This window comes from Eumetopias jubatus, unplaced genomic scaffold, assembly GCF_037043125.1.
Source record: "Eumetopias jubatus isolate StellerSeaLion01/CBP00866 unplaced genomic scaffold, mEumJub1_p1.0 scaffold_8, whole genome shotgun sequence".
Taxonomy (NCBI): Eukaryota; Metazoa; Chordata; class Mammalia; order Carnivora; family Otariidae; genus Eumetopias; species Eumetopias jubatus.
Genome location: NW_028274814.1, coordinates 41539062 through 41562297, shown reverse-complemented (window position 1 = coordinate 41562297; position 23236 = coordinate 41539062). Strand labels below are relative to the sequence as shown.

The following is a 23236-nucleotide window of genomic DNA, read 5'->3' as shown; positions in this document are numbered from 1 at the left end:
AGGTGGGGAGATGGGGGCCCGGGATTCAAACTAAGGCCCCTGTTCTGTTCTCCATGTTCAGGACTGCAGCACTAACTGAGGCTGCCTCCTTCAGGGGGGAGGGGGGCGGCGCACTGTCATTTGTGGTGGTCACACTTGGTGGGAGCTGGTGTCACGCCTTGCGGAGCACTTTCCATCTCTCCATCTTGCTGGGCCTCACCGCTGGGCAGGCAGGGCACCGCAGCCCTGGAATGTTGTAGGAAGGGCGTCGAGGTCCAAAAGGATGGCTGGGCCCTGCTGTTGAGCAGATACGAGGTGGGGGGAAAAAATCTGCATCCCAGGGGCACTTGGGCCTCACGTCCCCTTCTTTCCTGCCTGGCAGGACACGGAGAGGTTTCAGACCCACAGCCAGGAGCTGGAGCAGAAACTGTTGTCGAAGAACCAGGAGCTGGAGCAGCTCATCCAGAAGCAGAAGCGGGTATGCCTTTGTCGTGGCCTCCAAGCCCCTGGCTCCTCCCTCCATCCTCTGCTGGCTCTCGCCCACTTTCCCCGCTCTTCACTGGAGGACTTGGGTTTGTTTGTTTGTTTGTCTGTTTTTAATCCCAGAAGAACCATTGAGCTGTGCAAAAGATAGCATTTGAAATCACAGGTGACGCCAGGATAAAGCCTTCACCTCTCCAGTGCCAGGTGTTACATTTGGGCAAGTTGTCAAGAGTTCTCCCTCGAGGCATCTGAAGACATCATCCTCTAATTATGCCCAGGAGCCACCAGAATGCCAACACGTCCATTCGTTTCCTGCATCCTGTGTCAGAAAAGAGGGGGGTGCTGAGATACAGGGGACATAGTCACTGATGCTTTGGGGGAGGCTGCAGACAGTGATGTCTTCCTGCCACGACGGCCACGGATACCTCCAGTAGGAAGAGGCTCTTTAAAGATTGATTTGTCCATCCCTTGTCTTCCCGTGTGCCCAGAAAAGGTCCATCAGCCTTTCTTTGGTGGTTGTTCCCATCACCCCCCAGGAGGGAGGCAGGTACCAGATGTGCCTGCCATGCACCTGAGCCCCAAGAGGCAGTCTGGGTGGTGCACTGTGTAGGGCTGGCTGATGACCCCAGGAAGACCGATTACCTGGGCAAACTTCACGCTCGCAGCCTCCTCTCCAAAGTGAGGGCTCATCGGAGAGAGAGGCCAGGGTGCGACTTGGCCTCCCCCATTTTGTTTTGTCTGGCGCTGGAAGGAATCCAGCCCTGCACAGACCCAGACACATTGCTTCAGTGGGAATAAAGAGGGCTATTTTTAGCAACACATTAGAATATGCTTGAAGCTGCCCCATGCTGAAAGCTAGAGACTGTCCCACTCCAGCTGCTGCCCGACCCGTGGATTTGGATTTCTTCCTTCTTCAAGCAAGATCATTTCAACTTCAGCTGCCTTCCCCTGCCCTGGCCACAGCCTGAGCTTCTCCTGCTCTTTCTCCTTGTCACCGTTCGGCATTAAGTTCTTACCAATTAGACGTATCCCTGAAATGAATGATTGCCACTCGGTTTAATTACTGCATGCTTGCCTGATTACACAGGAGCCTCTTGAGAATCACACAAAATTCCTTCTTGCAGCTTCCTCCTCCCCTTACTGGCCACATTCATTAAACTCAATTTATTATGATATATTTGCCTTGGTTTGATTCCTCGTCTGGTGAGAGGGTTGGAAGCTTTGCAAAGCAGAAGCACCAGCCAAGAAAATCTGCACTTATACAAATGCAGGGTTTTTTTTGTTTTGTTTTTGTTTTTTAGTTGCTTTAGGGACATGAAACAAGGTATGTGTTTGGTTTGACCTGTTTTAGCTGTTTCCTAAGAATTTCCAGGGTTTCTGGCCACCAGACAAAGTTTCTCTAGATTAGAGGAATTGGCCTTAGTTAGCTGAGAGAAGAAAAGGGGGTAAATAGACTTACTGTCAGCATTCAGAACTGGGAAGGATGGTTTTATGGAGAATGCCACTTAGCTGCCTTCATGTTCTTCAGGGCTGAGGGAGACAGTTGACTGAAAGGACAAAAGGGGTTGAGGTTAGCTCTCAAGACCACGGATGAGATGATAATGATCAGCATTATCGTCACTGGGATGGGCAGCACGGATGGATTGGTGACCTTCCTTTCCTAGCAGTCTTTGTGAATGGTGCCTCTCCCTCTGAACTGTTCAGGAGCCCTGTGGAGGCAGGGGAGAGATGAGATGTGCTCCAAAACGTCTCCCCTGCCTCCAAAAGTGCATCGGTGTGAATTAAGGCGCAGGACAAAGCCTGTCGAGGCTCCGGGGCAGGGATGGCTGGTCGAGATGGCCCACAGGTGCAGAAAGTGAGGGGAGGCAGGGGCAGGCCAGATTGCTTGGTGGCTGCATATCATTCCCTTCTGCTCCCCCACTTTCCTTTCCAGCTGGAAGGTCAGTGCGCCATGCTACAAAATGATGAGCATGAAACCAAGGCTGAGAACACCAAGCTGAAAGTCACAAACCAGGAGCTGGCCCAGGAGCTGGCGCGGACCTCCCGGGAGCTGCAGGATGCCCAGCAGCAGCTGGAAAGCCTCCAGCAAGAGGCCCGCCAACTCCACCAGGACAAGGAGACGTGAGTCTGGCCTTCGCGGGCTCCACCCCCTGCTGTGAGCGTGCCATCTCCTCTCCTGGGGACCCTGTCACCTTGCCTATCACGTGGGGCTTGGGGGTTCCTTCCTCCCTGAAAATCTCTTCTGGGATCCGGAGGCCATTAAGCAGACCAGGGCAAGCATAATCTAGGATTTGTAGGACATCTACAACCCTGTTCTTGGAAAATTTACTATGTGATGAGAAAGATGTGTTATCCAACCAATAAATGTAAGGCAGTCACTGAGAAAAGGCTGAGTGAGCAGACAGACCACCTGTAACTATCATGGTTTATTTTATTTTTTAAGAGATTTATTTATTTATTTGAGAGAGAGAGAGAGAGTACTTGAGAGCGGGGGGAGGGGCAGAGAGAGAAGGAAGGGGAGGCTCCCTGCTGAGCACGGAGCCTGATGCAGGACTCCATCTCAGGACCCTGAGATCATGACCTGAGGCGAAACCAAGAGTTGGTTGCTTAACTGACTGAGCTACCCAACTGCCCCTTTTTATTTTATTTTTAGTTTTTAAATTTGTTTTAAAGATTTATTTATTTGAGAGAGAGAGAGAGAGAGAGGTGACTGTAATAGTTGAGAGACTAGGAAGACCCAGGACAAGAATGAAGCAGGTAGGCTTCTGAGGTCAACATAGAATCTGATGGAGTGTGTGACAGTGCCCTGGAATCTTTGCTCCAGTCTGCCCACTCTCTCCTCTGTGTGGGCCCAGTGCGGGGAGCCCCACGTCTCTCAGGGCCTGGTTCGCCACTGAGCTGCATTGGGCGTGCAACCAGCCAACTCGGCCTGCTAGGGAGAGGCACGTATGAGGAAGGATCAAGGGCTAGGTCTGCATGCTGAACCTGAGGAGTTGCTGGGGGACGAGCCATTTATCTTGTCTTGGGAGCATTAGCTTCTGAGAACAAATGCACTCCTTGGCGTGCCCAGGGATGGGGATCTCCCTTGTTTATTTGTTCACGCATTTACCCATACATTCATTTACTCAGTCACTTGTCAAACATTTATTGAAAACTACTCTGCACTGGTTTATTGTGTTGTGCATTCCGTATATCACCCCATGTCAGTAATTTGACATTATTCCATAAGAACTTGATAGCATCCTGCTGTGGCAGGTACTGTGAGTATCCACTCTACGGATGAGGAAGCCCAGGGCCAAGGGGTATTAAGTAACTGTCACAGGATGCTCAGGGCTGGACGCATCTGGCTGACTCCGCACAGTGCGTAATGAGCCAGCCAGAAAATACTGACTCAGGAGTAGGACTGGCCACGCTCACTCATTATTCGCTCAGGCTCTCATTTGTCCCCTTCATTCATTCTGCAGAAGGTCACGTGGGTCTGGCCCTGTGCCAGATGTTATAGAGAGTCTGATTTCAGAGGACAGTGTTGCTTAGCAGTGCCGAGTTTTACATACACTAACCTTCCCCTTGTTCAAAAGTGAAAGCCGTCCCTCTGTCTGACTGCTGGCAACATTTGGGTCCATCGGCCCAAATCCCATTGTTCTGGGTGTGCTCTGTGGCTTGGGCCTGATTGCCTGGGGCGAGACGGAGGAAATGTGTTTGCATGTGGAGTTTTACCCTAGTAAGACTTCTCTAGTTAAAACAAAACAAAAAAAATGTATTCCCGAGTAACTGACTTAAAACAAAACCCTTCACTCCGATTCTCGGATGACCAGTGGCAGGACAGTGTATTTCATTATAAACAAGCAAAATCAGTTCCTCCTCGTTGAGAGCAGGCCAACAAGGTGCAGGCATTTAACTTTACAAAACAGAATTAAGGATTCAGGCTCTTAAAATTCAATCAAGTTCTAAAACAACAAACATCTGAAGGCACAAGCATTAGAACAGCAAATGGAAATAAGCACCCAGTGCTGGGGTATCAAATCACAGCATGAGGATTAAAATCTTTCTGAAGTCTTATCTTAATTAACCAAGCCAGAGACACAATCTCTGGAGGCTGGGAATTGAAAAAGAGGGTTAGGAGGGAGAGAGAAATGATTTCTGAACCTCTGAACCTTCGCGACTTGCTTTCAAAAAGCGCACAATGCTGCAGTGAGAAAGCGTGCCGGGAGCCCGGGAGCGAGGGTCCTGTCCAGGGAGGTCAGGAGACAAGGGCAGGGAGAGCCTTAGCTTGCGCTCTGTAGAGCAGAATCCCAGAGCAACAGTACTGAGAGAACCCGAGTGCTCTAAGCCACCTCTTCATTTTATGAACAAAGAAACTGAGGCTCAGTGAAGTGTCGTGACCGCCCCCAAGCCACACAGCTAGTTGGTGCCAGAAAACAGGGACAGAGGCTCGTCGTCCCAATAGCACGCGCTCCCCCTGCACAACATCTTGCTGCCCGATGTTGCACCAGAGCAGCTGGGAAGGGAGAGGATGGAATAGGAATAGAGGATAAAAAGATAGTCATTTATCAGCTAGAATTCTGAATGGGCAAAATTAATTTTTCTCTTCTCTGAAGATGCTCAAGGAAGGAGAACTTGATTTTATTTTTTTTTTATTTTTTTTAAAGATTTATTTATTTGAGACAGAGAGAATGAGAGAGAGAGAGCACATGAGAGGGGGGAGGGTCAAAAGGAGAAGCAGACTCCCCGCTGAGCGGGGAGCCCGATGCGGGACTCGATCCCAGGACTCCGGGATCATGACCTGAGCCGAAGGCAGTCGCTTAACCAACTGAGCCACCCAGGCGCCCAGGAGAACTTGATTTTAAAATAAGATAAAGAAGGAACAATCAAGCAGGAGAGATAATATCATATAAAGATGAAAGGTCAGCTGAAAAGCTGTACCTTTCTATTTGGTTAATGAATTTTTGTTTAGGGTAGGGAGTTTATGACAAGGCACAGAATCCCAAAGGCACAAAAGGATATATACTCGAAAAGAGGCCTGCATACCCCGTGCCCCACTCATGACTCTGGGCCTGCGATCAACAGGCCACCAGTCCTGTTTCTTGTGGATCCTTCCAGAGTGTTCTATGCATATACAAGCGCGCACGTGCGCACGCACACACGCACACACACACACACACACACACACACACACACACTTCTCATTTATAAAGTGGCAGCGCACTGTTCTGCATTAGCCTGCATTTTCACTTGACAATATATTTTGGAGATGCTCCCTGACTCATCCCTCTCCAGAAAACAAAGCCAACAGCCGTTCTCTAAAGACAACCATAAACCTCTCACCAGTCACTCCTATGAAAAATGCCAAGTTCTTTCCCTTTCAGTCCACAGATTACCCAGTGTAAACCTTTACGACGTCCAGTTAGAAGGACTTTGAAGGTCCTTTGGTCAACTGTCCAAGTGTCATTTGGTTTTTCAGGAATGCCCTTCTTTTTGTTAACACACAAAAAGCCTGAAAATGTGTATGGATCTAAACAGATGTATGTTTACTAGACAAATAGGTAGACCTATATTCGTGTCGATATGTAACATATGTGCGTACATGCGGGTGTGATTGTGTGGCTTCAGCGGTCGACTGGTACTATGTAAACAGGGCAGAGACCGCTCTGCCTTGCTTTTTAGGAACTGGCTCCTAAATCAAGCACTCTGAGAACACAGACCTCAGATTTCCAAGGATTGTCCTTAGCAGGGGCAAAACTGTCTGCTCCTGGCTGAGAATGAGAACCTACGACTAGGCCAGAGGAAACACAAAGCCACCTTGGTGACCGGGGCTCGGTGGCAGCACACAGACAGCCGTACTCCGGACCGCTCATCACAGCAGAATCCTACACAGGGACTTGGGGACCCGGTTTGGGTAATGGAAAATACATTGTTTTCCCTCAAGTTGAAATTAAATATAATTGGTAATAAAATGTTAGGAATTTGCAGCTCTGCGAGAGCTAGAGAAGTTTTGTTGCTTAATTAGGATTGTCTAAGGTGAACTTAGAATTTGATTCAATCTGTTATTGTTTGTTGTAAATTGACTTTATAATTATTCTATAAGTGGGGGGAAAAAACACACCGATACTTTTTAAGGAATCTGATTATGGTGAGTTTGGCCCAAGTCTGGGATGGATGGAGCAAGCAGGTGCTATTTTTACCAGCTCAGTAATGACATTGAGGGGGTGGCGGGGTGTGTGTGTGTGTGTGTGTGTGTGTGTGTGTGTGTGTGTGACTGTTCTTTCCCAGCCCGGTGTGGGCACAATCCGGGGAACCCAGACAATTTGTGGAAATGCACACATTTGTGAGGCTGGAAGATGCTCCTTACACTAGAAGCCCTGCCATGGTTTGGAAATCTGGAACTATGGCCCTTTTTCAGTAAGCTTAGGAGTGATTCAAACATTTCTAAACCGGTGCAGAGCACAGAGGAAGGAGGGAGGCAAAGTTGTGAAGTTCAGCAAGGCTTATTTTCCAATGTCACCCAGTTCGGCTTTCCTTTTTTTCTTTCTTCCCTGAGTGGTATTGAATACCTCCCCAACTCACCCCTTCCTTCCTCTCTTCCTCCATCCCTGCCTTCCTTCTTCCCTCCCCGACTCTCCTTTTGTTTCTTACTGCTATTTGTTGATTAAGCTTTCATGCTGGATACTGGGCTCCACAGAGATGCAAACATACTGGACCAAACCAGACAAGGCCCCTGCCTCACCCTCTGAGTTGCTCTCCAGATACCCCAGCTACCTCTAAGCTTCTCCCGCCCCTTCCTCAAAACCTCTGCTTGCTGGCTAGAGATAAGAAATCCTAAATTAGGGGTGCCTGGGTGGCTCAGTCATTAAGCACCTGCCTTCGGCTCAGGTCATAATCCCAGGGTCCTGGGATTGAGCCCCGCATCGGGCTCCCTGCTCCTCCGGAAGCCTGCTTCTCCCTCTCCCACTCCCCCTGCTGGTGTTCCCTCTCTCGCTGTGTCTCTCTGTCAAATAAATAAATAAATAAAATCTTAAAAAAAAAAAGAAATGAAATCCCTAAATTAAAGAAATGAGTGGCCAACAGTAGAAATTTCAGAGATCTATGAACAGATTGGAGACTTATAGGGGAAAATGGGGAAGGAGGAATGATTCTTCTGGAGATCCTGGAAACAGTGTCAGGGGGGAAAAAATACAAGTTCTGCTCTCACCCTCTAAGATGGGACTGAGGAAGAATGTTGGTTCTAATTCTCTGAATTCCGGGCAGGGCAGGACCACCTGGAGCCTGGGCAGGGAGCCCTGTTCATGGGTTTGGGAGTAGGAGGTCCTAATCTAGATTAGAACCCTGCTCAGTAATGGATTGTCTGTGTAACATGGGGAGAGTTACTGACCCTTTGTCTGTGTCTATGGTAATTTCCTCTTCCAAATAGGGCATCTGTACTGATAAGTGAGATCATGGCCGAAACCACCTGCCAATAGCAGGTGCTCTCCAAGGGAGGCATATTCCTCTAACCCCCGTGTCCCCAGGGTGGGGTACTGCCGGCTGGGTTTCAGTGGGAGGGTCCTGGGCATCCAACTTCAGCACAGCCCCTCACACCATGGTAGCTTACATCCCAAGAATGGAAGCTCAGAAGTGCTGTGTTTGCCTCCTCCTCAGGGAAGTGTACCGTGTGTCGGAGAGTCTGCAGCGCGAGAAGTCGGGGCTCCTGAAGCAGTTGGATTTCCTGAGGTTCGTGAGCACCGGGTGTGTTCCGAGAGCACATCCCAGGTGCCTGGGGTGGGAAGGGCCAGTCTGAGAGTCTTCCCTGCCTCCATTGTGGATGGTCATAGCCACTGAGAGAATGCTCTCATTCCCCTGATCCTCAGCATATCACGTTTGGCCCATTCACACACACACTCACACCCCTCTCCAGTCTGTACCCCTGCAGGTAGGCTTTGCCTCATTCTTCGTGGCATCTCTCGCAGCACCTTGTGTCGTACTTGCTCTAGTAGGAGGGGAACTGAATTTCTTGAGCTGCTACCCTATGGCAGATTTGGTACCCTTTCATCTTCAACGAAACTCAGGAAAGGAGGGCAGTTGCTGCTAGAGAAATTAATGGAGGAGGAAATTGATAGCAGAGAAATGAAGCCAGTTACCAAAAGAGACACAGCTACTCACTGCAGGAGCCAGAATTGAGATCCATATCTGGCTGATTCTCTCGATTCTGCCATATTCTTTTAATGTCTGTTGAATGAGAAAATAAATCATGACTAGAACACAAACAGAGCAAAGGAGTTTAGAGTTTCCTCAGCTCACTAAGACTCACTGTAAATTCAAAGCTCATCGGTCTGGGATGTGCCAGAACCAAACCCAAAATAAAACCTGTGTGTGGAAAGATGGGGTTTTCACTTTTGCCTGTGAGGTTTCCAAGCTACTTCTGTCTGCCAAACACCTCTTGGGAATGGTGATGAAGTGCAGTCAGTGGTCTTGAATCAGGGACACTCTGACTTGTTTTATTTATTTATTTATTTATTTATTTATTTATTTATTTATTTAGAGAGCAAGTAGTGGGAGGAGCAGAGGAAGAGAGAGAGAGAGAATCTCAAGCAGACTCCATGTTGACCATGGAGCCTGACGCGGGGCTGGATCTCAGGACCCTGAGATCATGACCTGAGCCGAAATCAAGAGTCAGATGCTTAACCGACTGTGCCACCCAGGTGCCCCAGTTTTTATTTTGTTTTATTTGAAAGCCAGGTGAGATTACTGTGTCTGGCATCTGTGATGCTACCAAATGGAAAAGTGCTCCAAACTGAATGGGACGTGGCCACGTTCTAATCCATTTGAGAGCAGGTCTTGATTCTTAGGAAGCTTTAGTGGAAGGAAGAGAACAAAATGTACAAGGGCAAGTTTTTGCGTTGTTTTTTCTTTTTCCTTTTTTCTTTTGTACTTAGAAGAAAAGGACAGATTCAAGCGAATGAGCAGAGGAGAATAACAAGGCAGCTCTCTACGTATGGGTCTCTTTGATGGAGACCAGCATTTGTGCAGAATCACATGCCTGAAGCATTTCTGTGCTGTCGCATGCTTTACAAGCTTAGATTCTGCAGCCGCTGACAGCCCAGATGTGGCAGATTTTTCCTCCACAGTGAAATCACCAGATAGTGACAGAGAGCAGTGGGAAAAAGGAGTCAAGTAGAGAGATAATGCTGGGGCAAGCAATAGCGGGAATGTGGAGTTGGAGATTGGGGGGAGGAAGCGGGGGAATCGGGACAATGGCTGGGATGTGACCGGGGGAGGAAGGGACAAATGGAAACAATTTCAGGACACTCAGGAACACGTGCTTGGGAATCCAGCATCTATACTGTAGGGCTCCTTATAAAACTTGAGTGAGATCAGGACAGTCTGCTGCCACTCCCCTACCCTCCATGACCTCATATCTCTTTTGGAGTAAAATCCCAAGTTCCTACAATGGCCCACTAGACCGCAAATGGTCAGGTCTCTGCTTTCCCCCCACCTTTCTCTGACCTCAGGTCCTACTGGTTCTCCTCCGAGCACTCTGATGCCCTCCCTTCTGTTCCTCACACACATCCTGTAGAGCTTGACTCCAGGCTTTGCCCTAGCCATCTCCTCTGCCTGTGACGCTCTTCCCTCAGATATCAGCATAGCTTCCCTCTCCGGCAAGTCTCCACTCAGATGCCGCCTCCTTGAGTGCCCTACTGAGATACCAATGCACCCTCTGACACTCTTTTTTCCAGGTGCCTGCTTCGTCTTTCTCAATAGCAATGACTCCTGCCCTAAAATAAAATTCCCTGGGGACAGGAACTCTTTTTTTTTTTTTTTTTTTTTTTATTCATTGTTTGTAACCTTGGTAGCTAGAACCGTGCTGAGCATGGAGTGGGTGCTCGGGAGACATTTGTTGAGTGACTGCATGCATGCGTGAAATGAATGGGTCAGAGAGAGAGCACGCGCACCCAATAGCAAGCTCACAGGTGCTGCGCGAACTCCTGGTCACCGTCTAGGGGTGGCTCTTCCTAGTGGTGGGATCCTAGAGTGCATGATCTTGAAGGATCTGTCTGTCCCCCGGCCTCCAGCCGACTTACACACAAACTAGCTTCTGTCACAATCCCCAAGGAAAGACACACTCCCTGGGCTTTCCACGTCAAGATTTTCTCTGTGCGCATCTCCCTGGCAAACCGGTCGCTATTGGATCTATGCACTGCAAACACCATGTCTGAATAGATTCCCCTTTTCCACTTGCAGGGAAAGGAACAAGCATCTTCAGGATGAACGGGACATACGTTATCAGGTAATTGACCCATGCTCCTTTTCCTGACAGGAAAGGGTGCACTGGCAGCCAGAGCCCGTGCTGGAACCGGCCCAAGAATGTCCTTGACGTCTGGCTCATCCTTTCTGTGTGAGCAGACAATGGCATGGATTTTTTTTTTTTTATAATAAAAATGCAGGGTGGCCTTCTGAGTAGCAGTGTGTGAATTTTCCATGAAGTAACACACTTGCCTCTTGGCATAAAGAGACTAAAATATTTAAGAGAGTCACAGATCGCTTCAACGTGGACATGGTGGATCTATCCAGGAGATGGCACAGTTGAAATATCATGATCACTTTTAACCAAAATGCTCACAGGTGTTTTTTTTTCCCCCTTTCGTTAACATGTTTAATCTCTTGATGAAAAATTTGCATTTTTATACCATCATAGAACAAATTAAAAATGTATATTTCACTATTAACATCATTGATTTTAAGTACACCTTTTCTGCCCTACCGGGACGCCTGTTTCTCTGTACCTGAACACCGCACTTACATAGTCTCCCAAATAGCACAGAATCCTATATGGATTTACAGGTCTTCACTTTGAGCCACATTAAACAAAATCCAGGATGCCATGTTCTCCCACTCATCTTCCCCTTTAGAGAGGAGCCATTGGATGCTCTGAAGAGACAGAAAAGGACAGGAGTCACCGCCGCAACTTCCTAATCATCAGGATCTAGTACCTCGTGAATTTCTCATGTGTCCTTGGGCAAGTCATCAGCCTGCCCCAGCATGACCCCAGCTCTCACATGAGGAAAGGGAATTCCTATCCTTTTTCCATATTATAGGGATTTTTGAGAAAAACTCTTGCAAAGAGGAGGGTCATAGGCTCTGGGCCCTGAGCTGGACAGTGGCCTGAATGTGGCCAGCATAAGGCAGCTGGTTCACAACTACAAATCCCTGGGGAGAACTTGTTATACCCCCATTTCTTTCCTACCACTGACTGGCAGCAAATTTCTCTACCGCCCACCTCTATGTACTGTCAGAGCAAGGCTTCAGCCTACACATGTTTGTTTGATGATGATAATGGTTATAATTGTTTTAGAAGTAACACTGAATTTGTTTTAAAATTTCCAACCAAACGTCACCCTAATCCCTTAACCTCACTTCCCTTCACCTGCCAAACTCATTTTGCTTTGAAAAGGAAATGGAATTTAAGAACCCTAATGGGGAATGGAAGAAAGAGGGATAAAATCATGTTCATGCTGAATAATAATTAAAGATTAATTTGGAATCATTATAGCCATACCTTCAGGGGCCCTGGGAGGACTGTGGCCCCTCCTTCTCTCATTAAGAAACACTGGGAATTGTGGAGATCACTGGTTAATGAGAGATTCCTCCTATGATCTAACTCCCCCTCATGTCCTGGGAGACATCTGCTGGGGAGCACCGTGAGCAGGGTTGTAAGCCCCTGCTTGCCACGGGGCACCGGGCTAATCGATCCTCAGGGCTGGTCCCTTTTTCATTTCTGGGGCTTTGGAAATAAAGACGAGTTGGAGCCATACAGATGAGTGTGATTTAAAGATGCACAGTTTTTTCTGCCCATTCATACCTTCCTATGCCTTCCGCATAATCTCTTCTTGTCATCTTGCAAATTGTCAGTACTGCTGTGAGGGGTCCACAAGGTGGACCCCAGGCTCTAAACTGTGTATTGATTCATTCTGTTAGATTATTGGGAGGGAGAGGGAGGGATCCTGAACAAGAAACAACAGCAAAAGGAAAGAGTAAGAGAATGCTAACAGGGAGACCAGAACAATTGCTTCTTACTTCAGAATTTGGTTTACAGCCTGACCTTTGAGGTGGGAAAGTGGAACCCTTTCTGCTCAAACATTGGGACAAATCAGCAGGCATGGATCTGAGGGCATTTTGTGTTTCTACAGAAAGATAAGGCAGCCAAGGCAAACACAGCTGCTTCCAAGGCGAACTGGAAACAGAGATCTGGCTCCGTGATAGGCAAATACTTGGACGGCAGAGGGATTCTTAGGAGGTAAGTCATCCCTGATTTCTTCATTCATTATGTGTTCCTTTGTCTTGCACCCATTGGCTCTCCAGAAGTGGCCCAGGGTGGGGAAGCCTGGAGTCATTTGCACTCGCTCCCCTTGAATCTTAGAGGACACGTTCCTTTCTGTTCTGACATCCAAGCGGGAGGTGGACTGTGCAGGGCAGGTCCCTGGGACAGGGCATGGTCTTCTAGTGTGTGCCTGCAGATAGGGACAGGGACAGAAGAGGGGCTGTAGATCGGCAGAGGACAGACAGAGAGAGGGAATGAAAAGGGTCAAGGGAGAGAGGTGGAGTGTGGCTGGAAGATACTCTCCGTTGGGCAGAATGGATGCACCTGGTTTTTCAGGGACATGACTGGGCTCTGAAGGGTAATTGAAGTGTGGGATGGCGTCTCCAATAGTTGAGCTGCTTTACAAACAGGAATGGGGCCTGTGCTTGACAGATTCCTCTCAGTGCTTCACATTTAATTACCTCAGAGATAACATTTTTTTGTTGTTGTAATTAGACAGCACAGTAATCGAGTTTGAGTCCCCAGAGGCGTGGCTCATCGCCCATTGAAAGAGACAAGCCAGTCCTCCGCCTTCTTTTCCTTTTTGCCATGTGTCCCATCCACATAGATGGCCGCAGAAAGGTAAAGGCAGCCAGACCCCTAAAAATCAAAGCCAGGGAGAAAGTGCATGAATTTGCTCATCCAGGAGACCCTGAGGACAGCAAGCATGAAATACACAGTACGAAAAAGGGAAGTGACTCTGGAGATGTTGATGAGCTCATTGGTCAAGTCTTTGGACCCAATCATCCTGAACTCTTTTTCTAAATAGCTCAACAGAGGGGCACCTGGGTGGCTCAGTTGGTTGAGCTCAACAGAGGGGCACCTGGGTGGCTCAGTTGGTTGAGCATCCAACTCATGATTTCAGTTTAGGTCATGATCTTGGGGTCCTGGGATCGAGCCCCGTGTCAGGTTCCACACTCAGCACAGTGTCTGCTTGTCCGTCTCACTCAGCTCTTCCCCTCGCTTTCTCTCTCTTTCTCTCTCTCAAATAAATAAATAAAATCTTTAAAAACAATAAATAGCTCAACAGAGGGATACAATTTGGGATCCAAGTTTCTGCAGTAATGGTTGGCCTGTTGGTTGCTCAGCACTGAATATATTCATTCCACAAACATTCGCTGATTGCTTAATCTGTACCAGACATTCTTTTGAGTTCTGTAATGTCTCCAAAAATAAATTAAACATGAGTCCATTGTTGAGTGCCTACTATGTGCAAGATATTATGCTATGTGCTAGGTATACAGTGGTGAACAAAAGAGACCCTAGCTTTCATAGAGCTTAGGGTGGAGGAAAGGAAACAGACAATAAGCAGATAAGTAACAAATTGCACACCCTGAATTCCAGGACAGACTTTGGCAGAAGCCACTGCTCTCTGCTGTTTGTATGTAGCCTTTGATGGCAAAACCAAAAATAAATTTAGTCGTGCTAAGCTGAGGATTTTAGAGGATGTCAACAGTGCTTGAGAATTTCCCAAATCAAAAGCTTTTTCCAAGAAATACTTCATTTTAGGGCTGTTTCAGTGGCCATTTCTTTTTTCTGGTTGCGAGGCCTTTCAAGAAACATGCTGTGTATGTATGTGCACACTTGTTTGCATGGGCACGCACGCATGCACTTGTGTGTGTAAGCAGAGTGAAAGTGGATGGAATACTAATTGTGTTCCAAAGTGGATAAGCAGTCCGTAGGCTTGTTGGACTGTAGAAGAAATTTGTTGGAAAGAAGACAGTTAGCTTCTATTAAAAACTACAATTTTATAAATAAGTGGGAAGGTCCCTGAATTGCTACAGAATTCTTTATTTTGTATCAAGGGACCCAAATTAAGTCACCATTTTTGTGAGCACTCTATCTTAATTTATCTTTCAGAGTTGCACCTAACTTCAGAACAATGACACATGCAGTTTTTTTTTTTTTCCTTTCCCTTCCTATTATTGGTCCTTAGGAAGAATAAATAGTATAAGCCAGGGGGCACAATGAAGGGCGCTTCACTGTTCTGCATATTCTGTGACCTTCGCCTACCTTCTTTCTCCTTTGGCCCTGTCACCTCCTCACCTAATTTGCATTCCATTCTCCTTTCTAATCCTTGCATGTGTGTGTGCATCTGTATTTCAGTTTGGGACTCAAGGTTCTCCCTGTCAGACTTCCATTTAAAACCCTTCTCAGCTTAATTGTTCCCAGAGACCTGAACTCCTGTGCCAGGAAGGGTCTATGAGGTCTTTGCTCTGAAAACCTTCTGAGAATACAGCCCATGCATTGGCTCACATCTCGTTGCCCAGTTCCCTCCACCTCCTTATGCTTTTCCTTGTTCTTGATGCTCAGATGCTTCTGGAAGCAAATACACACATAGGCCTCTGAGGCCACTTACTCCTGATGCTGACTGGCAGGGACAATGAAAGAGAAAGGGAAAGGTAGGAAAGGCAGGTAGAGGTGCCCTGCCTGGCTTCCTTGCAACCCCAAGCCCATCCACAAATGCGCAGCTGCTTCTGAGCCAGTGGTGGGGCTCCTCCCAGAGCAGCAGTACCTCCTCACTCACTTTGCTGAGGGCTGTTTTGCGAACACATCTGTTTTTATGCTTTGTCTTATTAGGGAGGTAGGCAAGACTCATTTTATAGTGAGGAAATTGAAGGCTGGAAGAGTTGAAGTGTTCTCCCTAGTGCCACAGTCAGTAAGGGCTGGTATTGGGACCACAGCCAAGGCCACCTGATTGTTCATTGAAGATGCTTTATTTCCAGATCTTTTATGCTCCTTTCTTCACATCCTTTATTCCCCCTTTTTGGCATTTCTCATAGTTTGTTGAAGTATATTTAGTTGTGCCATTACTGCTTCAGCCCCCCACTAAGCTGAGCATGCCATGAGGATGGGGCTGTGTCCATCTGTGCATGACTGTGTCGTTAGCTAAATACCTGGTGGTAATCATCACCACCATCTTCATCATCTTCATCATCACCTTCATCATCATCGTCATCATCATACCACCTTCATCATTATCACACCACCTCCATCATCATCATCACACCACCTTCATCACCACCACCTCCATCATCATCATCACCACCTCCATCATCATCACCACCATCTCCATTATCAACATCACCACCTCCATCATCATCACTACCATCTCCATTATCAACATCACCACCTCCATCATCATCACACCACCTCCATCATCATCATCACACCACCTTCATCATCACCACCACCTCCATCATCATCATCCACCACCACCTCCATCATCATCACCACCACCTTCCTCATCATCAGCACCACCTTCATCATCAGCACCACCTCCATCATCACCACCACCTCCATCATCATCACCACCACCTTCGTCATTATCATCACCACCACCTTATCACCTTCATATTAATTAAGCACTTAAAGAAGTGTTTTGGGTGACTGAGCTAGAGAATGCAGGGTCTGTTTTTTGTTGTTGTTTTTTTCCTTTCTTGGAGCTCTCTGCCCCCAAGCTGTCATGCTAGCTGTGATGCTCTTCAGTTAGTTGTTTGTCACAGAGCTATCAGGCATCTCTCCAGTTTCCATATTGATATATTGTATGATATTTTCCCCATCTCTCTTTCTTCCCTACCCCAAAATAGCCAGTCAGAGGAGTTAGAAGATGTGTTTGTCCTCCCGAGGAGGAGAAGCTCCCTAGGCCTGAGTGGATATCCCCTTCCAGAAGAGGAGCCAGGGGCTGAAGGTCCACTCCCCCGGGCACTCCGCAGAATCATCTCCATTGAAGAAGACCCCCTGCCCCAGCTCCTGGATGGCAGCTTTGAGCAGCCATTGAGCAAATGCCCAGAAGAGGAGGAGGTCACCCAGCAGAGGGTGGAAGGACAAAGCCAGCAGGCCAGATCCTTGGAACCCATGCCTACATCTCCCCGAGGACAGCCTGTTGGAAAAGAAGCCTTGTCTAAGGTAAGGACACATCCTATGTTGGTTTGTAGATGTCACTCTTATGCCTGTCCCTTGCATTTGAACCCAAGAGTCCCAAAGGAAGCTCAGCAAGTCAGATGTGGCTGGTCTCATGAATCACCCTATTTGTGTCCTTCAGATACCAGCTTGCCCTGTTGAACTGAGTGTCACTAGGGAGGCTCGGGGGCCCTGGCAAATTCTCTTTATAACTTCTGTGGTTTGCCCCTATGTTCTCTTTTCTGATTCAGATTCAAAAGCATTTTAAAAGTGGCTACTTTAGACAGACATCTTGCTTGGCTCTTAGCATAAACTACCACATACTTTTAAAATTGCACGTCTTCTCTTATATTTTGTAACTGTTCTCAGCAAGGCCAATCATTGTTTTGTAAAGTTTGTGTAATCATCCCAATCGGCTAATCATCCTTTCATTCCCAAATGCCCTGCCTATTCCTCCCTTCAGGGTGCTTCTCTCCCTCATCCCTCCTGTACTCCCAACCAGGGCTTCCTGCTCAATGCTGCAGGAAAAGGAGGCCATAGTAACCATCTTCTTCTGGTCCATGGTGATGATGTTCCTCACCTTGTTTGTGACCCATGCCCAGAAATAGATTCCTCCACCTTCTGAAAGGCTACAGAAATGCCCATGACAGTGTGAAAGAGACTCCTCCCTATACACTGGGGCGGCCCTGTAGGACCGAGCCCTTGCCACTTGAGCATTTCCAAACGGCCATATTAGCATGTGTGCCAGGAAAACTTTCCGACCACTGCAGGGACTCCTTGGCATCGGTTGTCATTCCTGGGCCTGGATTAAGATGCCTCATATCCCTTCTCCGAAGGGCCTTGGGCCAGCAGGCGAATGAGAGCTGGATGGCGCCAGTGGTGGATAGTGACCCCTCCCTCCTCCATGCCCTTCCACATCCCCTTCAGCACAGACCCGCACCTGCGGGCAGGGGGCACACTGGGGTTTTAAATACCCATGCTCTGCTTCCAAATGTAAAAGTGTCAAGAGGTCAGTAAGAGATGGGGTAAAGGGAGGAACAAAGCACCCAGGTGTGCTGGGCCATGTGAGCTGATGCGGTGCATCAGCAGTGTCTTCTTCCCTGTGGCAGATGGGGAAGTAGAAGCCCGGAGGGGCTAGACCTGGTCTGGGCCCCCAGGGACTTGAGCCCAGCCTGCTCGCTGTGTGCTCTCATGTGGTGCTAATTCCACCACGTGTGCTACCAAGTGGCCTGGGACAGGAGCTGCTGCAGACAGGAAGTGTGCTCTCGGAGAATCACGGGGAAGCTTTACCAGAAGGTCTGCCCTTTGGAAGAGTGCTGTGAGGCAGGCCCTCCTATGCAAGGCTGCTGAGGCATCAATCCATACGGCCTTTCTGGAAAGTAGTCTGATAGATAACAAGAATCAAGAACTTAGAAATTCCACATCCTTTGAACCAGCACTTCTACTCTTAGCAATCCTTCCTAATAACCCAGTTCAGACAAAGATTTAACTCAAAAATGGTTAGGTATATTAGCAAACACTTGAAAAAATTCAATAGAATATTATAGCACTATTAAAAATCACATTTTCAAGGGGCGCCTGGGTGGCTCAGTCAGTTGAGCGTCTGCTTTCAGCTCAGGTCATGATCTCATGGTCCTGGGATTGAGCCCCATGTCCAGCTCCATGCTCAGCGGGTGGTTGGCTTGTTCCTCTCCCTCTGCCCCTCCCCCCGATCGTGCTTGCGTGTGCGCAGGCACACTTTCTCTCTCTAATAAAGAAATAAAATCTAAAAAAATCACATTTTCAAGAAACTTTAGTGACTTGGAGAAATATTTATAATTTAATAATATATGAGAAAGAATAAAATTGTATATAATATTTCAAATCTCTTTAAATAAAACATGTATTCATTCATCTACATAGATAAAAGCCTAGAAGACATGCATCAAAATATGAATAGTGACCACTTCTGGTTGGCAAGGTAGATTATGAATAATTATTATTTTCTTCTCTACTTTTCTCTTTTTCCTAATTTTAAAAATTAGCATGTATTACTTTTAGTTATGCTGAGTGAAATAAGTCAATCAGAGAAAGACATGTATCCTATGACCTCACTGATATGAGGAATTCTTAACCTCAGGAAACAAACTGAGGGTTGCTGGAGTGGTGGGGGGTGGGAGGGATGGGGTGGCTGGGTGATAGACATTGGGGAGGGTATGTGCTATGGTGAGCGCTGTGAATGGTGCAAGACTGTTGAATCACAGACCTGTACCTCTGAAACAAATAATGCAATATATGTTAAGAAAAAAAAAAAGAAGAAGATAGCAGGAGGGGAAGAATGAAGGGGGGGAAATCGGAGGGGGAGACGGACCATGAGAGACTATGGACTCCGAGAAATAAACTGAGGGTTCTAGAGGGGAGGGGGGTGGGGGGTGGGGGAATGGGTTAGCCTGGTGATGGGTATTAAAGAGGGCACGTTCTGCGTGAAGCACTGGGTATTATGCACAAACAATGAATCATGGAACACTATATTAAAAACTAATGATGTATGGTGATTAACATAACAATAAAAAATTTTTTAAAAAAGTGGCAGGACAGAGAATGAGAACAGATCCTACTCCAGCTGCCTCCCCCCAATCTGGTCGACACACCGGATTGTCCCCCAGAGGAAACGCAGGTTATATGAGTGAACATGAGTCAGGGTTCGCTGCGCCTGTGAGGTGGGGCCTGCCCAGAGCTGGGCCCTCAGTGTGTTGATCTTTGGCCTGCAAAAAAACCCCTGCTCTTCCTAGAACAGGGCCAGGACTGCCTCAGCAACCAGAACCGTCTCCTCCTGCTCTGGGCTTCTCATTGCCCACCTGGAGACATGCCTAGGGATACATGGATTGCTGCTGGGTTTTAGTCGCAAACAAATGACAGCTGGAGGCAGAGGCTGAGCAGGGACCAGCAGTCAATGCCCTTATGCATTATAAAAATAAAGAAAATGAGGCAGAGGGCATAGTTTATGAGTGCGGGTTTTTTTAAGTTTAGTCTAAACTCCTGTAATTGACCTTGAATTCCCTCCTAAGTACTGCATGGAATTGATTTCTCCCCAAAAGGCTTTTGATGGCTTTTCTCTGAGACTCAAGTACTGCTAATATGTGCTGCCGCTCCATTATAGTATTTGCTCAATGAAAGGAGCTAATTCCCCCAAATCCGCTTCTAAATAGATTCAAAAGAGCTTCCTCCTTTGGCCAGGCAGGGCTGGGCTGGGCCTGGAGGCAGGATTTGGCTGAGCAAATAAGCAGCTCATGGGAAGGAATGATCATGCAGCGGAGAGGACTCTGTGCCTGAAGGCAGCTCCTTACTCGGCTGCCCCGGCTGTCCTTGAGCATGTTCATCCCCCACTGGGCTTTAGGGTCCCAGACTAACTCAGGGGCAGACCTGCTCCCAGTCCCTGCCGGCTGCTGGGCCAAGGAGAAGGAGCGCACGGATGGTTGACTCTGGAAAGCTCCTCCCAGTGGTCTGGCCTGGCGGATTTCCCAACCTACTGCGTGGAGCCCGTTTCCCAGGCAGGTGGGGTCCTAACTGGAAGCTGATGAGATGGAAGGATGAGCACTGTGCAGGGAGGCAAGTAAGAGCGTCCTCCATTCAGTCCAGGCTTTCAGAGCTAGGGCAGACATAAAGGTCCCCTCGCCCACCCTGGGCCTTCTCTGCCCCTGTGATATACCTATGCCTTCTTCTATCTCTCCTTCCGCCTGCAAACATCCCACCCGTCCTTCCCGCACACAGAGATTCTCTGCCTCCTCTTTAAGCCCCGGCTCACAGTGTTCCCCGCCCCCCCCCCCGCGTGGACCCTGGACTCCCCGTCCATGCTCCCAGAGCACCTGGAAGCATGTGTTATAATTATTTGTTTCTACGGCTGCCTCCTTCCGTCCTTGGCCAACAGGGCCTGCCTCCTTGTCCCTGTGTCTTCTGCCCAGGGTTCACAGCACAGTAGGCCGACAACAAATGGTTGAATGAGTGTCTCTCTTCCCTCCTGCTGATGCTAGAAGGAGCCTTTATTCCCAGACCCCAAAGCTACTTGCATCCAGGACTGGAGTGCCCTCCCTCGTGCTGGTGTGGAGGCCAGGTCCCCACCTTCGCCTGGACCCTGTAGGGACTGGTTGAGGGACAGGGTGTAGCAGGAGGAGGGGCTAGTGGCCATGCCAATCTGTCTGCCGTCCACAGGAGGAAGCCTCTCCCTCCAGCCTAGACCGGCTCTTCAAAATTGTGCTAGTGGGCAACTCCGCTGTGGGGAAGACTTCCTTCCTGAGGAGGTTCTGTGAGGAGCGGTTTGCCCCCGGCTTGGCAGCCACTGTGGGTAAGTTCTCGGGCCCCCCTCTGGGGAGGGGAGGGAGTGAGAAGTGGGCCCAGGAAGGGACTGGGGGCCCAGTGGGAGTGGCTGTGGGGCCTGGCTGGTAGGGGGCCCTGCCCACTTATTCCCCAGTGAGGCCAAAGGAGCAAGGTCAAGTCCCCCTCCAGCACAGTGCCAGCCACGAAGCTCGTTCCACTGAACGCTTCCTTTGTCCAGCCGGAGGGGAACTGCAACTGACAAAGGTGGGCTTTGGGCCCCATGTTCCCCTCTGAGCCCATCTCTTTTTTATTATTTTTTTCTCCATTTTCAGCAGCGCCCTGAGTCTTCAGGCTCCTCCTGAGGTGCGCACCCCAACACCGCAACCCCTGCCTCCCCCACGGGCCAGCAGCTTCCTGCCCTGCTCCTCCCCGTGTGTGTGCATGCGCACGTGTGTGTGTGTGTGTGTGTGTGTGTGTGTGTAGAGGGTGCGGTGGAGGACAGTGCTCTGGGTGACTCCTTTTACCATCACATGTTACCCGTTCTGCATCCCAGGCCTGCTGGGGGACAGTTGGATTTCATCGTGGAAGCTCATTAAACTCAGCCATTAATGGATGATCTTGGCTTAATGTGTTCCCACACTTGAGTAATATTTTATTCAGAGAGAGGCCTTTGTTCCCTTCATCCAAAGTTGCTCATTGCATTGGAAGATATGGCAAGACCCAAGGACATACTGACCTTTTAGTTTCTACCTTTTGCTTGAATCCCTCAAGCAAAAAATAAATCCCCTGAGAGACTACTATGTACCATTCAGCCACAGTGATAAGGCAGCTGTATTTGAAAATATATTGATGTGATCTGCATATTTCCCATGCAGAGTTACCATGATATGATCTGCATATTTACCATGTATTCATCATTTCACTCTTTGCACAACCCTGGGGGAAAGTACTGTTACCAGCCCAATAGACGGATCAGGAAACTGAGGCCCAGGGAGGTTAAGAGGCTTATCCATATTCCCTCAGCTGGTTTAGTGCTGATATTGGCCCCTCACGTGCCCCTTCTCTACCATTCCACATACTGAATTGTGTGTGCTCAGCACCCAGCAAGGGGTGAGGACACTTGCCCACCGTAAGATGTGGGCACGGGTTGGTACAGGCAGGGGAGGCTGCTGAGGTTCAGAGGGACATCAGGAGTCCTGCATCTTCATCTCAGCTCTGCCACTGATCAGCTGTGTGACCTTAGGAGGACATGTTCCCCCCCGGGGCTTCAAGTTTCTCCTCCTGGAGGATTTGAACCAGGTCACCCAAGATGGCTTCCAAGCCTGGTTCTCTGTCCAGACCATTTTTGACCTTCAGCTATCTGACAAGCTGGCTCTATAAGACAAACTTTCCCTGCTCCAGAACCCTGCCTGTGGAGGTTCCATATTCTTCCCCTTCCTTCCAAATTTGCTCCTGCAGATGGGTCTCTTCCCACATGCTTCAGGCATCCCATTCTTACTGTTGGGTCTTTTCCTATGCTGTTATCATCTGGAACATTCTCCTGTCCCCTCCCTTCTGTCTCATTCCACCCAAAGACTGAGAGCATCCCCAGACGAAGAATCAGGTCCCTGACAGGAAGAAGGGCAGAGCCTATGACCCAAGCCTGGAGAAGCCTGGCCTCGCTGGCCTTGCGTGAGCCCAGTGTCCTGCAGGAAGCAATGGCTACAGGAGGACTCACCTTCCCAGGGGCGTTCCGTGGGGTAGGCCCCCACAAGTCAGGGCTTCAGCACAGGTTCGTGGGAGACTGGGGGTGCATGCCAGGCCCTCGGCCCTCAGAGGCATCCTTCTGAGCAAGGTGCACAGTGTGTCAGTGAAATCCCTGTCAATGAAATCAGGGGATCAAGGGGCCGTTTACATTTCCAACTTTTGTGCCCCTGAGCTGGAAGCCTCTGAAAAAGGAAAAATCAGACTAATTTGCACTTCCCAGGAGACCAATTATGGAAACACCTACAATTTAGGAAGGGAAAAATATCAAAGATTCCAAATCAGGAATGCCCTTCATCATACTGCGCAGAACATGCTGGAACAGCAGCTGAAATTAGTCTCCCTGCCACACAACGTGCCTTGTTCTGGTACACATGTCAGTAACAGATGTCACACCAGCCACCAGAAAGATGCTCCCTTTAAAGAGACAGAAGAGCCACCGAATCCTGCTCTAGGGCCAGAGTAGTCCAACCCTAGCCTGGGACTCGGGCCACCCGCCACCTG

At 48.5% G+C, this 23236-nt stretch overlaps 1 protein-coding gene across 6 annotated transcripts in view; it reads left to right on the top strand.

The window, feature by feature from the left end:
* Positions 1-23236, top strand: part of CRACR2A (calcium release activated channel regulator 2A) — a 137768-nt gene that overhangs the window by 90917 nt on the left and 23615 nt on the right. For 5 of the 6 annotated variants that reach the window (XM_028121063.2, XM_088025874.1, XM_028121060.2 and 2 more), the window contains 7 exons: positions 362-457; positions 2396-2583; positions 8098-8184; positions 10678-10723; positions 12624-12730; positions 16384-16702; positions 20885-21017. In XM_028121063.2, the coding sequence (XP_027976864.1) occupies positions 362-457; positions 2396-2583; positions 8098-8184; positions 10678-10723; positions 12624-12730; positions 16384-16702; positions 20885-21017 (976 nt within the window). The remainder of the gene's footprint in view (positions 1-361; positions 458-2395; positions 2584-8097; positions 8185-10677; positions 10724-12623; positions 12731-16383; positions 16703-20884; positions 21018-23236) is intronic. The other variant, XM_028121065.2, reaches the window with a different exon arrangement.